General features: G+C 46.0%; 1 protein-coding gene across 1 annotated transcript in view; it reads right to left on the bottom strand.

The window, feature by feature from the left end:
- Positions 1 to 4,144: 4,144 nt before the first annotated feature.
- The window catches only part of ADSL (adenylosuccinate lyase), an 84,217-nt gene continuing 71,793 nt past the window's right edge, over positions 4,145 to 16,568 (bottom strand). The window contains exons 4-11 of the mRNA XM_086928367.1: positions 14,579 to 14,625; positions 12,703 to 12,793; positions 12,025 to 12,094; positions 11,175 to 11,322; positions 9,591 to 9,681; positions 7,699 to 7,788; positions 5,932 to 6,108; positions 4,145 to 5,822 (exon numbers count right to left, since the gene is read on the bottom strand). Of these exons, the coding sequence (XP_086784493.1) occupies positions 5,736 to 5,822; positions 5,932 to 6,108; positions 7,699 to 7,788; positions 9,591 to 9,681; positions 11,175 to 11,322; positions 12,025 to 12,094; positions 12,703 to 12,793; positions 14,579 to 14,625 (801 nt within the window). The 3' untranslated portion in view covers positions 4,145 to 5,735. The remainder of the gene's footprint in view (positions 5,823 to 5,931; positions 6,109 to 7,698; positions 7,789 to 9,590; positions 9,682 to 11,174; positions 11,323 to 12,024; positions 12,095 to 12,702; positions 12,794 to 14,578; positions 14,626 to 16,568) is intronic.

The raw sequence follows: 16,568 nt of genomic DNA, 5'->3' as shown, positions 1-16,568 counted from the left end.
CCTCCTCGCTTTGGTGTAGTTTGGGTCATATGGTACCTGCCTCCAGTTGTCGACTTTTCCAGGACGGGCTGCAGATGGACGAATGCCGTGGATGGCAGGACCTCTATGATAGGATACTTGGTGTAGCTATCAATTAGAACAGCCATCACTCTCCCGTCATGGAAACTCCCGAAGTCAAGGCTCACCCATGATCAGGGTGACGGAGCAGGGTCTTCGGTTATTACTGGTGCTGGGGCTTCTGGATTGCCAGGGAGTTGACAGGCTTTGGAGTTACGCACAACGGTATCCACATTTTCTTCCAGACCAGGGAACCATACCTTCTCGCTTATACTCAACTTAATTCAACCTGTGCCTTAATGACCTTCATGTGCACGGATTGTTGCTCGCTCTTGGAGGCTGTGTGGAATGACGATGTGTGATCCTCTCATTATGACGCCATTCTCTGCAGCGCTGAGTTCGTTTCGGACTTTCCAGAAATTTCCTAGTTGGGTCCTGTCACTCCACTGATGTTTCTGAGGAATCCTTCCCAGGAGCCTTCCCGTAGAGCGTCAGCCACTCGCTGGAGGATCATATGTGTGTCCATGTGGGCCTTGAGCTCTTTTATGGAGAGGGCCCGTGGGCATGACCACTGGGAGATCATGTTGACAAATTCTTCCGTCTTCATCTCTTGATCAGTCTCTACCTCCACAGGATGTGTGGGATGACGCAACAGGAAATGGGCGGGGTTTTCAACGCCTGGTCGATATACCAGCTCCATCTGATAATGTTGTAGTTGGATTGCGAGGTGTGGTCCCTTTGAATAGGGGGAGGAGGGGCTGATGGTCTGTTACTACTCTGAACAGCTGTCCACTAACGTACAGATGAAAATGGTTACATGCCCACTTGATGGCCAGAGCCTCTTGTTTTATCTGTGAGTAGCGAGTTTCAGTCTCTGTTAGTGCTTTGCTCGTAAATGCTAGGGGAACCCATGTTCCTGGCTCAGTTTCCTGGGTGAGCAGGGTCCCTAGGCCCACCGGACTGGCGTCTACTAGCGGTTCTGTTTGTCAAGTTGTGTTAAAGTAGGCCATGGTCATGCTCTCCAGTATGGCTGACTTCACCTGGCCAAAAGCTTTCTCTTCCTCTTGGATCCACTGCCAGGTGGTTTCCTTCTTGGTCAGGTTACGCAGTGGCTCCACGATTGTGGCAAGATTAGGAATAAATCTTCCTCAGTACGTTGCCATAATCAAAAAGCTCCTCACTTCGGAGGCATTGGTTGGTGGGGGGGGGGCGAGGTGGATCACTTGGGATTTTCTGGGGTCCACTTTGACTCCATCCTGACTGAACACTTAGCCAAAGAAGTCAATTATCTTGCGAGAGAATTGGCATTTTTCCTTGTGAAGGATCACTCCATGTTCTGCCAAGCGTTGGAGGGTAGCTCTGAGCCAACGGTGATGGTCTTCGATTGTCACAGAGTGGATGAGGATGTCATCACTGACGTTGATAACATCTTGGAGCCGCGACAAAATCTCCCATACCGCATTCTGGAATATTTCTACTGCGGAAGATATTCCAAAGTTTAACCGCTTGTACCGCTGGAGCCCAAAGTGTGTCGAAAACGTAGTAATGTACCTGCTTTCTTCTGCAAGTTTCCACTGGTGATAACCAGTGTTTAAGTCTAGTTTTGAAAACCATTGGGAGCCATTGTCAGCTAGGATGTCGTCAACGGTTGGTGTCAGGTGTTCCTCCCTCTTTATGGCCTGGTTGGGCATCCTCATATCAATGCAGATCCAGATCTTCCCTGGTTGCTTCGGTTTTTCTGCAATGACCATGGGAGATACCCAGGGAGTCAGCCCTGTTATTTTCTCAATCACCCCTTGTTGTTCCAGTTTCAGGAGTTCCTGTTCCATCAGCGGTGAAATGGTATCCGTCGATGTCTTAGTGCGACGGGTTGCACCGCAGTGTCTATATGCAGCTTCACTGGTGGTCTCTTCATGCTTCCTAGGCCCTTAAAGAGCTGTGGGAATAGTTCTAGGATGTCGTCAGTTTGGAGCAACTTTACTGCATTTGCACATGCGAACAGGCTAAGATCTTCTGCCGTGTGACTCCCGACTAGTATATGTGCTTATCTGTCGACTGCGTGAAATGTAGTCGTGACCTCTTGGCTTTCTGGACTTTACTATGACGGACATTTTTCCTTTTAAGGGAAGTGGTGTCTGGCTTCCGTACGTGAGAATTCTGATTCTTGACGGTATGAGTGTTGGCCTCGGATTTAGCTTTTTGTAGTGTTGCAACCCCATGACGTTTACCGTCGCTCCTTTGTCGATAAGAGCCGTTATGGGGGACCCTATAATGTCATTGGCACATTTGGGTTGTGGTCGACGTCTCCGTTTGAGGTCACTTGCGAATGATATTACGTAGCATTCTTCCTCCTCTTCCGTGAACGAGTCTTCGAGACGCTGGCTGCGCCCCTGCTAGTCTTGAGGTGATGGGTTCTTCCAGGGTGAGATGTATCACTGCCCTTGATGGTGTTCCCCACCCGGGGTTTCCTCTGCTTCGCATGCCTCCCCTGCATACGCTCGCAAAGTGTTTGGGAATGCCACACTTTGTGCAGGTTTTTCCTCTTGCCGGGCAGACCTCTTGAGGGTGCTAATCCTTCCCACAGTATCCACACTGTGGCCGCCGGGTGGTTCTAGTGGGCCATCTCCCTCGCCCACCACGGGACGATGTGCGAATGGCAACCGCTCGCTCAGTCTTGACTGTGGCTGTCTGTTCCGCCAGTTGGTTGAGCGCCGCTTCCATGGTGGTTGCTCTGACGTCTAGCAGCTCATGTGAACGAGCTAGGATCAGTAGGTCTTCTAATGAGATGCGAGGCTGCCAAAGGATGAGGGTTCGCAGGGTCTTGTTGCGGCACCCTAGGATGGCTTGGGCCGGATAGTCTTCGGTGCACGTGCTGGCCAGCTCTCTTGAGGCACGCATGAAATGTGTCCATAGACTCTCCTTGTCTCTGACGGGCTTGTCTGAGTTTGAAGAGTTCATAATCAGGACGGAGTTGTGGGTCAAAGTGAGCGTTAAGTGCTCTAACCGCAGCGTCATAATCCGTTTGCGCTCTCGTGTCCGGCAGATAGGCGAACAGTTTGTATTTTTCGTCTCCCGCGAAATGCAGTAGCAATGATCTCTTAACATCTCCGTCTGTTTCCCTTGTTGCTATGAAGTAATTGTCGAGGTGGCCAATCCACACCTTCCATTTGGGCGATGCGGTGGCAGGATCAATAAGTTCGCTAAAAAGAGGGAGCGCACTGACTTGGGAGTGCACGTGATGTGGTGGTGCGGCTGGGGCCGCGGGATGTTGAGCCGCAGGTGCGGCCAGATCCACCATTGTCAGTTCTTATTTCGTGGCTCTTCCTGCTCTGACTAGTCTCGCAGCAAGCTGGCACACGTGTTGCCAGTGATGGGTGACTTTGACTCTGTTCTTCTTGGGTGGCGTTTGGAGGTGTCAGTGCTTGTTGTAATTTGGGCCTCCTATCCTTTCCAATGTTTGTTCTACTTTCCTTTGCCAAAAACAAATACACAAACTATGACCAATGTTTGTTTGTTGGGCGATTTACCTTTGCCAAGGTTTGTTGTTTTCTTAATTTTGTAGCCTCTAGTTGGGCATTGGCACTGTGCACCTGTGTTTCAATTTGCTGGGGGGGGGGGCCCGGTGAGGATAGAGTGTCTCAGCGCTCTTGCAGTAAGGTCTGATAAGCTGTCCTTGCAGGGCGGCTTCTGCGCATGTGCAAGTCTCTTTTCCCATCGCGGGCTCTGTCGGGGCTTCTGCGGGGTTCTCTCGGGGTCAGTGCGGCTCTGCGCATGCGGTGTCTTTGCACCGAGCGCAGGCTCAACCGGGGTGCACTCGGGGAGCTCCAGCGCAGGTGCACGCAGCTGACAGCGATCTGGGCCGCAAGCAGACGTCGGGAGACTCGGCTTGCCCTCGCCTACTCGGTAGGGGCTCTTCTTCGTTGTCCCGGTCTTCCTTTCCTTTTGACGCTTTGGGTGTGCACGCTCCTTCTGGGTGCACTTCTGGTCCCACCCTCGTTGCTAGTGTCGCGGTGCAAGCAAAACCCACGTTGAGGCCTAGGAGTGCTCGCAACGCTGCGCAGAATTAAGAGACACAGACACTAAGGCACACAGTGTCGGCCGGAAGTCTCGAGCGACCTCGGCCCCTTTATTTAAGCTCTCTGGCCATGCCTGGCCTTAGAGTGATACATTGTGTGTGGGTGCTTCCGGGCTCTCGTCCACAGCGGACAATAAGCTAGACCGCTACACTCGTCAAGACATCTCAAAATGCACAGATTCAGTATTTCTTGCTGTCTGCAGAGGAGAGATCGAATTGTCCAGTCCAAGAGCAGATGCAGGTCAGCAACTGCACTGCTTGAAATAAAGTCCAGCTGTAGCTTCTAAAACATTGGGTTTTCAAACAGTACCAAAAGTTTGGGAAATATGCATGAAAGCCAAGAGGTTATGCAGGTCGAGGTGAGTAGCACATGAGGAGGGACAAATGCTGCTCACCAACAGACACCTGAAAGGGTATGCTTACCATGCAAGATACACATTACTTTTTAGTTACAGGAGGATTTTACTTTAGCGTCTCATCTCCAGGGAATTGCTTATCTGAATTTACTTAAAAGCCCTCTTCTGAATTCCTACGTCCTAGGGTTGCATTGCAGTGTCACCTTAAGTCCTTCGCTACATTCTACTTCCCTGGCCATCTCTCAGCTACCCTTTGTCCATAGTTTGCTATACCCAGAGCTGTGTATATGGCAGGCAAGATGACTGGGTCATCGATTCTTGGAAAAACACTTCTTGGCTGCTTATACCCACACTCAACTCAGTTATGTTTGGATTAAAGGATTTACTCGAAATCTCTTAAAGATTCAATGTCCTGGATTCCTAAGGATTGGTTTCACTATGTACTCTCCTTTTGTGATTTGACCACAGGTTTCCTGGACCTTTTGCCTGCCACCACTCTCACTTATTAGCCGGAGCCTCTACGATTGCTTAGCTATTACAAAGGTTAGTTGGAAGTCTTATCACAGCCTTTTGAGTTTTAGAATAGTTTCTGTTGTGATGCATGTTTTACTACTGCACTTGTTAGTTCATATTTTTGGGTTTTAAATGTCCCCATAGGTAGTCATATGCTGTGTTCGAAGCAGGGATGGCTGCTTTGAACAATTCAGATAGATTTGCTTCTGTAACTGATTTTCACACTCTTGCAAAGATATCACTTAGGGCTTGCTTTCAAGAAAGGATCCTGCTTACGGCTTAGTAATAGCAGCTTTTCAATTTGGAGGTCTGTGGGATCCTTGCAATGCTATTGGTGGCAGCGAACGTCTGTGATAAACAAGTGGGTTTCAGTCTTTCAAGAATTGGCAGGTATTTGGTATTCAGCAGTTCTTTGCTTTCTCTACTGCTATGAGCACACTTTCCCTCAATTGTGGTATGGCCCTGGTTACAATCATCATCATGCTAACAGAAACCCTCCAATCCTCGATGTTTTAACAATGTCAATTCTGATATCCAGAAGGAGATTACACCTGTTTTGATGAAAAAGACGAGTGTGGCAAAAAGCCTTAACTTGTAGCAGGGAAGTATATTCGAAGAAAGGTTTTTGTGCTTTCCTCTCAAACTGGCACATGACTGAAAAGAAGACTCCTGCTGGTCTATGGCGTGCTCATTCATTTATTTATTTCCAGTATTAATATCTTGCAGCAGTAAATCTATAGCTCCAGCTCCACCTTCACATCAATCTTGCCCTGGTATGGGGTGAGCATGGGGAAGACTTCTTCTTTCAGGAAACGGGTTACCTGCCAGGAGAGAGGAGAGCTTTTAGTCCCACCAGTTCTAGTATTTGATCAATTTCTGGTCTTTCAGGAATCATCACATGTCACCCACCCCTACATCCTTCCTCCTCACCTGCTGAGGGGCCCGGCCCGTGAAAGACTTTGGGTCCAGGAGGCTGTCCAGCTGACCCAGTATGGGTGCAAAGTAAGGGTCAGCACGGATCCGGGCAATTAGGTCATTGTCACCACCTTCCTGTTTCACCACAGCAGCGGCTTCCTGCGATAGCACGCGTATCCGCTCATGACAGTCCTATGGAGAATGGGGAGCAATGGAGAAGAACAAAGGTGAGCAGTGAAGGAGTGAAAGAAATACAAGAGATGAAACCTTATGGAGAAGATGCAAGATAGAAATACCAGAGAATAACAAGCAGACAGGACACAAGCGAGCAATGTGGTCTGAGGTGGATTGCACCTTAGGTGAGATGGGCCCAGGAGATTTGTCACACAGACCTGAGTTCCCAGGACAATACAAAATGTGTTTGACAGCAGCCGTCGCCGGCAAGGTTACGACTGGATTCTGTGGTATTGCCTACTATTTCAAATAGGTGAAAGATTATGGGAAGGCAGCTGCGGAAATGTTAGGGGAAGAGTCCAGCATGACACTTAAGGTCAGGCAAATATAAGTAGATCAAACACTGGGAACCAATCTAACTAAACCCAAGAGCTAAATACACATTAAAAAAATTGGCTAATTAAGGCAGATGATTTCTATATGTATAGTCTCACCAAAATAATGCTCTTCTTACATAAAATGCAAAATACGTTGCCTACTACTAAAAAATGCAGAGGGGGTGAGTGTGTAACAACGTGGACTACTTCACAGTTACTGTGAATGTGATAACATCTCCTCAGAGGTGGATGTCCAAGTTCTCTTCCAATGTTGATTCCCAAAGGAATTAGACTGGCGTGTCCCAAAATGGTTCTAAATAAATGTGAAATTCCCTCTCGAAGTAAAGCGCTGGATTAGGTAAGGGCCACGAATATTCCAGAGGGCAAGGGTGCAGCAACCAACTTTAAGAGCAAGGCTGGATTCTTAAAGAAAAGTACATATTGAAATGCATCATTGTACATTTTCTTAATTATTTAGCCAGACCGCTAGGTCTTCTCCTGCCTATTTTAGGTCTGGCTTGGCAGTGCTGTTGTCTTAATTCTTTAAAAATATGCACAGAGGATACTTTGGCTCCACCCAGAGGAATGTTTCCCTCTCACCTCATGCTTCTGGCAGTTTGATGTACCATTCTTCCTATTGCACTGAATGAGGGACTATTTTACATCTCAAAAATACACTGAACAACCACATATTAAATTATTTATCTCCAGATCCATTATATACCAAAAACAATCATGCTTGCATTGTTCTTTTTCACTTTTAGGCTTTAACGTTTTTAGTCAAGACTCAAAATGCAAGCCAGACTTACTGGATTTGCCAATGTTAGTTCAATCTAACTGCTGCTAGTGCTAGATTAGAGCGGGTGTACGCATGCATTGCCTCTGGCAGATGTTAAGAGAATTTTTGTATAGTATCTTTGTTGGGGTGATGTTTAAGCTCTAAAACCACTCTATTCTTGGCTTACTCTGGCAGTCCTGTGGTCATTCATATGCTGTGTATGCGGAGGAGATAAGCCCCTTGTGTTTACAGGTCTGGCCCTCTCAATTTCTAAGAGGAGCACACAAAATGCCCGCCAGACTACTAAACAGACAGAGCTAGTGTCACAGATTTGTAGTCAAATCCAGGCAGATTCTTTCCAGATGTTATGCTGTACAGAGAATGAGTGGTGGCAGCCAATCAACAGCTTGTGCAAAGGCCTCTATAGGAGTGTGGGCAGCTGGCAAGTCCTACCTGTCGGTTGCCTCCAGATTTCACCATGGCCATAATTACATTCTCAGTTGCCATGAATGGAAGTTCTTGGCGGATTCTTCGTTCGATCACCTGAGATGGAGAAGAAAGGAACAAGTAATCAAATATTAGACACTAGGGTATGCACACAGCTCTAGAGATGCAACTCAGTCCTGGCTTTAGGTACCCCTTTATATTATGTTACTGAAACAAGACGCAGCTCTGCGGGTTCCCCCCAATCCCACCTTGCAACTCCTATACTTTTCCTACTTGTGGCCCACATGCGGTTCTACCAATGCAGAATTAAAGCGGATGCTGAGATTCCAGCACCAGGACCCACAAATATCTGCAAATGCAAATCAGTACTGACCTTTAACACTCATCCTACTCGAGTGCTTGTGCTCAGCTATTGCACCTCAATCCTGACCTGCAACCATGACACTTCCATGGGCGTAGCTATAAGTAGTGCAGCAAGTGAAGTACCACCATGGCCCTGAGATGGGAGGGTCCCCTTCATCCCTTATACTGATAACAGTTCATCTGCCAGCTGATTTGGTTTGTTACCCTATTGAAACTGGCTTTGGGTTTGAGTTTCCCTGCTAGGGTACTAGCCTGCGGAGCTGCGGTGTAGTAGGAAAAAGGATGCAGAGATTGAAAGGAACGGAAAACAGAGACCTCTTGGGAACCGCAGACCTATTGAAAGGCCAAACGTTACAGACTGTAGTCGTATACCTGTCTTTTGGAAGAAGGGAGAGAAAAAGGGACTACATATATGACAATGGCAGAGAAAGAATGCTATAGAGTAAAGAATACAGACTATCAAGGTGAGAGAAAAGGGGAAGAATAAAAATGAAAAAAGGAAATCACAAGAGCAAATTGGAAAACGGAGTACAGGCATAAAATAGGAGAGCTTGATAGCAAGAAAAGGACAAAAGAAGTTGATAATGATGAGAAAGCGAAAAGAGCCAACAAGACTCATAAGGGGAAAGAGGAGCATGAAAGAACACAAAATAAGGATGTGGACGAGATGGATGGAGAAGGTAGAGGAGAGAAAAAAGACAAGCTATAGGAAAAGAATAAGGGATGACAGTCAGAGTACAGCGAGTTTATAGAGGTGGTTGGAGAAAGCAGAGTTTGGGAAGCAGAAGTAAGAGAATATGATGATGAGACAGTAGAAGGGGATAGAGAGGAGAGAATGAAAAGGAGGAAGGCGAAAAGAGGAGAAAGGAATAACACTAGGGAGGAGAAAGATGAAAGATGGGTAGGATGAGGATTTTACAGCCTCATAAGAAGTTAAATTAGTGCAGTAGCACTGGTGCACAGAGATATATGGGTTACACGCTCCAATCAGGTCTATTTTTAATATCCAAGTTGGAGGAAAAGGAGTAAATTTTTCTTGTTCGCACTAAGGCCCATGACACCTATGCTACTTAACTGCACACTTATGTACTGGGGTTCACGCAGCTCCATTAATTAGCCAGTGCAGATCTACAGCATCCCTTTATTTCAGCACCTGGGCCAAGACACAGCTTTGCTAACTGACCTCCATCCTTATTTACCACATTCCTTGCCAACCCTGCACTGGGATCAACACACAATTCCTCTGGTGCATCTCGACCCTCACTCCCTGCTATGGCAGCAGAGAACTCTGCCTGTGCACCGTAGACACCAAGTGTAGTACCTTCTATACCGGCCCACAGGCCAGGATACAGCTTTCTAATAACACTCCAATCCTGCCCTTCGAGGACTGGCACCAAAAAGCTCTGCAAGTGCACCTCTATATCAACCTGCAACCTCTATACTCCATGTATTAGGAAGCGGGCAGCTCTGTCAGTACCCCCTTGCCATATTGAGCCCACTGCAGCCCTCCTCAGTAAGATGATGTTGGCTCTTACCTTAGGGTACACCACCAGCCCCTCGCTGATGTTCTGCAGGGTGCTCAGGATGATATCCGCCGTCAAGAATCCTTCCGCCAGACAGATGCGCCTGAAGAGAGAGGAAGTTTTGAGCACTCCCAAGATCCACCAGAGATGCAGAATAAGCCTTGCAAGCACAGGCAGCCACTCACACACCTCAAAAACACAACCACAGCTTACCACCAAGCAGCTACCCCTCTCCAAAGTCATTAACACTGCTCAGCACCCAAGGCATTCACCACTGCTTCTTAATGGACAATGCATTGTCTTACATGCATTTGTATAATGCTTCACACCCCGGCAATATCTATGTGAGGATCAGAGTTGTGCTCTTCACTGTTTGCGTCCCAGGGCATATGGTGAGTAGTGTAGTGAAGTGAAATGAGAGACAGGGTGCTTAAGCTTATAAGCTCAAGTGTAAGAATGGAGAGGTGTGTGAATGCAGAATGGCCCATGTGCGAAATGGTGTAGCATAGTGCATGTATGACAAAGTCTGCTCATGCTGAATCTATGTGTGAAGTGGAGGAGTAAGAGAGCATGAATGATAGTTGCAGGTGTACTTGTGCTCACCATCCTTGGGGCGAGTTGGAAAGAAGCCTGCTAAGGCCAGTACAATCACACCAATTAATATTGACTCAAAGAGGGGCCTCAAACAAGACCAAAGCCAATCCAAACATGTCCAAAAACATGCAGAGATGCCTGGACTGACTGAATTAAACACCCCAAAGGCTGAGCTAATGCCAGGAGGTAGTTATAACCAGCACATTTAAAGTGGGCTTGAGGAAGAAACTCACAGTCCAATTATACATGTCAAAGCTACTTCATAAAACATGCCCAATGCATTGATAAGAGAACGTATTTTGAGGTGTGACTGGTATTTCCATCCCAGGACAGAATGGCTGTGCCCACCACGTTCAAGTCGGACATTTCCACCATGGTCTCCCTACTGTTGAAGAGCCCGGGGTAGCAGCAACTACGCTTGTATAGGGCTACACACAGTAGAACCCCTTCAGCAGATCAGAGTTCAGACTGCAGTAGGGAAAGCCCTGGCCCATACTCCCACTCTACAAGGAAGAAGATACCAGTAAACTCAGGGTTGGTCTTTTCACAATAGAATTCAGTGAGAAATTACACATCACTCACACTTAGAATACCATATCAATCCAGAGCCAACTTCTTCCTCAAAACGTTCACTGCTTTCATTCATGTTTTCATGTAGCTTTCAGGTATTGAAACTAAGTACTAGGGTCGTACTTGTTTCTGTGACATCACACTGTTTGTTGGCGCAAAATGCATAGGTCGCCCAGAATACTTTGCCTGCGGAAAGCTTGAATCATCCTTTTAAATCCCAGGTCTACACAAAGTTAACTTGAAACATGCCAAGATGTATATATGTGCTAGTATTGTAAATCTGCTCTGAGTATATCAAAGACTGAGGGGATGACCTGAAAAACAAAACGCCTGAAAATAATTTGGAGAAGCACTGTTGTCCGTGACACATCCTGAACACACCAGCCTTCTGTAGACAATCGCTTTTAAAACAAAGTGTATCTCTGCCAGTACCTGTTGGCACTGTCGTCCAGGGTACGCTCAAGCCATTGCACGGCTGCCGTCTGCAGTGGGTCCATCAGCAGAGTCATGAGGTGGCGCGAGAGGCTGCAGCAGCGCTCCGAGCGCATAGGGTTCCGCTTGTACGGCATGGCGCTGGAGCCTGGCACAGAGATGCAGAAAAAAACAGGGCATCACAGGGGCTGGGTGAACCAATCAAGTCCGAGCGACTATGTTTGTCAGATGGATAGCTCTTTTTTGAGGCTTGTGCCTGCGAGATCTGTTTTACCTAGGAGATAGATCTGCTATGAGGTCTTAATTTGTCAAATCTGTGCAAATGGAGGGACAGTTCTGCTGCCTCAGCCATGAGGATTTGGCGCTAGAATTAAATGGCTGGGACTTCTGAAACAGTCACTCTAAGGTGCTGGGGGGGGAGGCGGGGATTCACTGCCCTCTCCTCTGTGGTGCTGCTTAGGATGCCTCGACTCAGGGACTGATGAACTGTGAGTGCACACCCACTGTGCTGATGCTAATCTCCTTCCTGTAGGGGTGTATGCTTGATATCCACATTACTGATGCACTTATATGCTCTGTACAGCTGTGTTGCACCTCTTGTATTTGCTGATATCGTGACCCCATTCCTGCATGCCTTGTTCCACGTCTGGACCTGACGACTGGACTTTCCATGTACGCTGCTGCATTGCACTATATCTGAATCTATATATGCTTTGTATATGCGTCACTACGTCTTTTGCTCGTCTTCCAATAAAAATAAAAAAGGTTTTAAAAAAAAAAGGAATGGGATTCATTCTAAGTCAAATCTCACTATAACCCATCCACCCTCCTGCCCAGTTCTCCTGCTCACCAATCTGCTCCTTTTCGAAAGGCTCCTCAATCTCCTTTAGGTTCGCCAACAACCGGATATCCGTGCAGATCTTTTTCAGAAATAGGGTGGGTTCCCATGGGGGTGTGGAAGGAGGGGGACGAAGAAAAGAAAAAAGTATGGGGCAGAAGGGAACACAACAGGAAGAAAGTAATATGAATAGAAGCCTGTAGAATCACAGCACTGTAAACAACAGGTACTAATATTAGGCTGAGTGTCCATTTTTTTGACTAGGAAAGGAAAGGCAGAGAAGAAGGTCGCAACCTTGCTCTTGTCCTCCTCCCAATGGATACCATCTAATGTACTAAAGATCCCACAACTTCTTTCGCCCTCCCCACTTACCGTTTTTCCACACTGTTCATTCTTTAATCCCCAGGGACTGTGGCTAGGGCCAGTTCTACAAAGTATTAGGAATCCACACAAAAGCAATGTCTTTGGCCAATATATGGTGGCAGGGCTGGGAGCAGTCAGCTGAGCTCAAAACATAGCTGACTTTGGAAAGCTCTCTCAGCCTTTTGAAGCACAAACAAATTAAACATTGCCTTAGGCCACAGACTAAAAAATAGTTTCTGCAGAATCATGCATGCCCCAAAGAGATCTTACATCTTCTAATCTCAACCAGCCTTCCATTTAGCTGGAGAGGCTTGAGAAAGTACTCACCTTGTGTACAGAAGCACCCAGGCTCGCCAGCACTGACAGAACCTCAATATCTACTTTGCGGCTGTAAGTCTGTCCAGTCACCAAGTATGACCTACCAGGGGGAAGCAACAGTTTAAAGATTAAGACCCTGGGAAGCAAATAGAAAAGCCACAAGGAAGGGACTGTGGTCCTGAGTAAAGGTAAGAGCTAGAGACTGAGACACTGGGATAAAGCAACAAGTGAGGGGAGAGTAACAAAGAAATGACTCGTCCTACTTATACATCTGACCCCATTCCATCCACAAAATTACCTCCAAATGTCAGCAGCTCCCCATTACCTGTGAAGCCTTCGTTATATCCATTCATTGCTTAGTTTTTGTCAACCTCTACAACCTCCATCCTGTGAACATTCACCAGTTGTATTTCGTTTGGCCTGTATAGAGCTTTGTTGCCCGTAGCTAGGTTTGCACTATAAAATAACCCCCTACACACAAAGACACATACTTCCTCTGAAAAAAATGATGTGTGGCGGACTATGGAAAGCAACAAGCAAGAAACTCATCATGGCGAAAAGCGAAAAACTAGAGATTAATTCTGGGGAATGCAATGGACCAAGCACTCCAAACCAATAGAAAGCAACAAGCAAAAGGCGGGGAAATAATTGATCCAGAATTGGAGATCCTAGGAAAAGGAAAGAGCAAGAGACTCAAAACCGCAAAGGAATCACCAAGCACAGAGCTTATACCCCAGGAAAAGCAAGAGGGACGCACCTGGACCTTCAGGAAAGCAATGAGCAGGACTCGGATCCTGGGAAAAGTGGCAGGCGTAAATCACTGATACCTGGAGACTGCACAGAGAAATGGATTCAGCCCATAATGGAAAGCAACAAGTGAGAGGATCATACCCACAGGAAGGAAACCGGTGTCAGACTGCGGGGAAAGCAACATGTGATAGACTCAAGCATGTTGGCCTACGTCTCGCCCTCTTTGCAATTAACCTCCTTGGGAAATAGCTAAAGGTCATTCTTTGAAAATTTCAAAGAGGGCATGAACTTTCAGATAGCCGATTAACAATTTTACTGACGGCTTGAGAAAGTACAAATATCTTACTCAACCAGAATCCTTTTAGAAGTCATTCATAAAATACATTCAATGAAAAAGGGAAGCTATGACCAGTAGGAGTAGCAGTGTGAGGTTTTCTCTCTATTTGCATTATATCTAAATGGACTGATTGCCCAAAAATGTTCAACTCCTTTTGAAAATGATTTGGACAGGCAAGTACTACTGTAGCAGGCTGCATGTTAGCAGCGTGGTAGTTGCGTGCTTTACACAACCCGCAAGGCGACCCAAGACAGAGAGATGAATCGCCTGTGAAAAAGCCAAGGTGAAGGTGCATAGATAAAATGTATAGAGCGAAACAGAACTCAAAAGAACAGTTGGCACACAATACAACTGTAGCCAGAAGCATCTTGGTAGTGGGGGACAAAGTAATGCATCTACCTGTTGCCATTAGTACCTGCCAATGTCCAGTGTAGGATAACCTTAGATTACAAATGGATGAACCCGAACAATCTTGAATCCCTCAAGGAGCAACACGTAATTGAAGCAGACTAGATCAATGTAAGGAGGTGCAGTTCCTGATGAAAATTCTTTTGCCACTACTGTTTCTGCTGCACGGACACCTAGTCTTTTCATGGTTACGCTCAACTGAGTTCACTGAAATCTACTTTTGCCAATCACTATATTAAAATAATAAAGTGCTAGTGATCTATACCTCACCACTGCAAGGTGAACTTAAGAACACAACAATTCTATCTACAGTCAGCAGAGGAGACCTGGAGAGCACAAATATTTCCCTTACTTTTGCAAAATAAAATAGCTTTAATTTTTCATCCTTACCGTTTAAACCCAGCCATCTCAGTCACCAGACGGTCCAGTTCTTCCACCTGGAATAAGAAAATAAATTTAGGAGAACAATTCTCATTTGTGGCTGATGAGCAGAAGACTTAAATGATCCCCATGCAAGTAAAAATGAGAAGCTTATCGTCTTTCCAGTAAAATGTTTAGTCTATTTTTCTCTCCCTAGGAGATTTTTCTAGGACAATACTCTCTGCATAGCACCCTATTTTGAAATAAATGGGTGATAGTTACAGATTCCTGGGGAGGCTTTTGCACACTACCTTCAACTTCTCAGCTGCTGCAGAGACCTTACAGAGACCCCATCTCTTCCACTGCTCGTTTTTAGGGAACTACGTTTTTCTTTTTTGCTTAAGCTCTCCGCAAGAGGGCATGCATTTATAAGCTGTCTCTTATGTGCTTTTCTCCAGCTCCTGCTCTGTGTTGTTCTCTATCGTCCATCTGCTTCTCTCACAGCTTTGCTCTCTCTCGGTTGAGTTCTTACAAGCACTCAACAAAAGTGCATGTGTTTTCCAGCTATCTCCCTTGTGTGCTTCTCTCCCTACTCCCTCTCTGCGTCTGCTTCTATCGCAACACTGTTCTGTCACTTTTGCATATCGCCAAAAGAAAGGGACATTTCTGGCACTGTACATGTCCCCCATTCCAGCTATGTACCAGTTTCCGGGCAGGGACCTGCACTTGAGGAAAGCTGTTTCCTGCTGTGAAAAAGGGGGGGGGGGTCAGATATGGAGCTCCATTTTGCACAAATGATCAGTGTTTTGTAGCTTGTGAATCTTCTATAGGGAGAAGAATTATACTTTCACTGAGGAAGGGCTGAATCTACATAAACGAAAGCACTGCCACATGCTGAAAGATGCAAGTAATGGAGGTCCTCTGCATGTGGCCCTTTGCGAAGATAGACAAGCATGGTTCTGACTTTGCACCCTTCATTCCACCCACCACGAGCCATTATAGCTCTTCGGAACGCACAAAACTTTAGCAAGAAAATCCCCAATCACAAGAACTTAAATTTGTTCCCTTTATGATTCGGTTTTATTTCAGGACATCTTTGAAGCAAAGATTTCAGTTCAGGGGGGTGTCACTAATTTTCATTCCCTCAAATGTAATCTTTCTAGTATTGTGTTTCCTATATATTTAATAATTTTGGAAAGTGTATTTCCTCTAACCTATAGAAAAGAGCCACTGCCTCTAACGACCGCCGCCGAGAGGGTACTTTATTTATTCGGTTGAGTTTGCTTTGGCTAACAAGGAATAGCAAGTTGAACCACCATTCAAATCAAGAATGGGTACTCTGCTCTTCTCTTCTTTGCATTCAATCTGTGATGTTAGCCATTTGTTTTTGTTTTTTAACTACTACGAGGATGAAGACTAAAGCTTGAGCTAGATAAGGTACTTGGGACTTGAATAAACTGTTCTAGAACTTTGGGGCAACTGATGTTTATACTCCAGTGAAAGGGTACAAGGAACTATTGAAAATAACTTGTACAGTGAGCTGTCTGAGGGTCTCTGTAGGTTTGCCAGTATAAATTAGTGTTTCCCTAAACATTTCATAAGCATTTTACATCCCATGTCCATGCTCAGTTTTTGATAAAATTCACCTCTGGTGTACCTAGTAGCATGGAGACTGCCATGCCACTGCCCCATTAGTCTTTATTTTCTTACTAATGAAGGAAATCAGACTATATTAAGTCGAACCTACAAGACAACTGAAAAAAGACCCATTGTTAAACCAAGATCTTACAATGGTCTTCAAACCCACCCATTGCTCACAATTGGTCGGCTTCATTGTCAATCTCACTTGCTTGCTGAGTGCATCATGTTTGTTCCTCTCCTGGAGCATGGCCTCCTTACTTGTGTCTTTCTACTGCACACTTTCAGAGAACTATTTTTTTAGTTAGGCATTGCACAAGAGTCTATGTGTTTAAAGGCCGTCTCCCTTGTGAGCTTCTCTCTCTCTCCTGTCTGCTCCTTG

The sequence above is a fragment of the Lissotriton vulgaris genome, chromosome 1_1, assembly GCF_964263255.1.
Source record: "Lissotriton vulgaris chromosome 1_1, aLisVul1.2, whole genome shotgun sequence".
Lineage (NCBI taxonomy): Eukaryota > Metazoa > Chordata > Amphibia > Caudata > Salamandridae > Lissotriton > Lissotriton vulgaris.
This window is presented reverse-complemented; position numbering and strand designations above follow the sequence as displayed.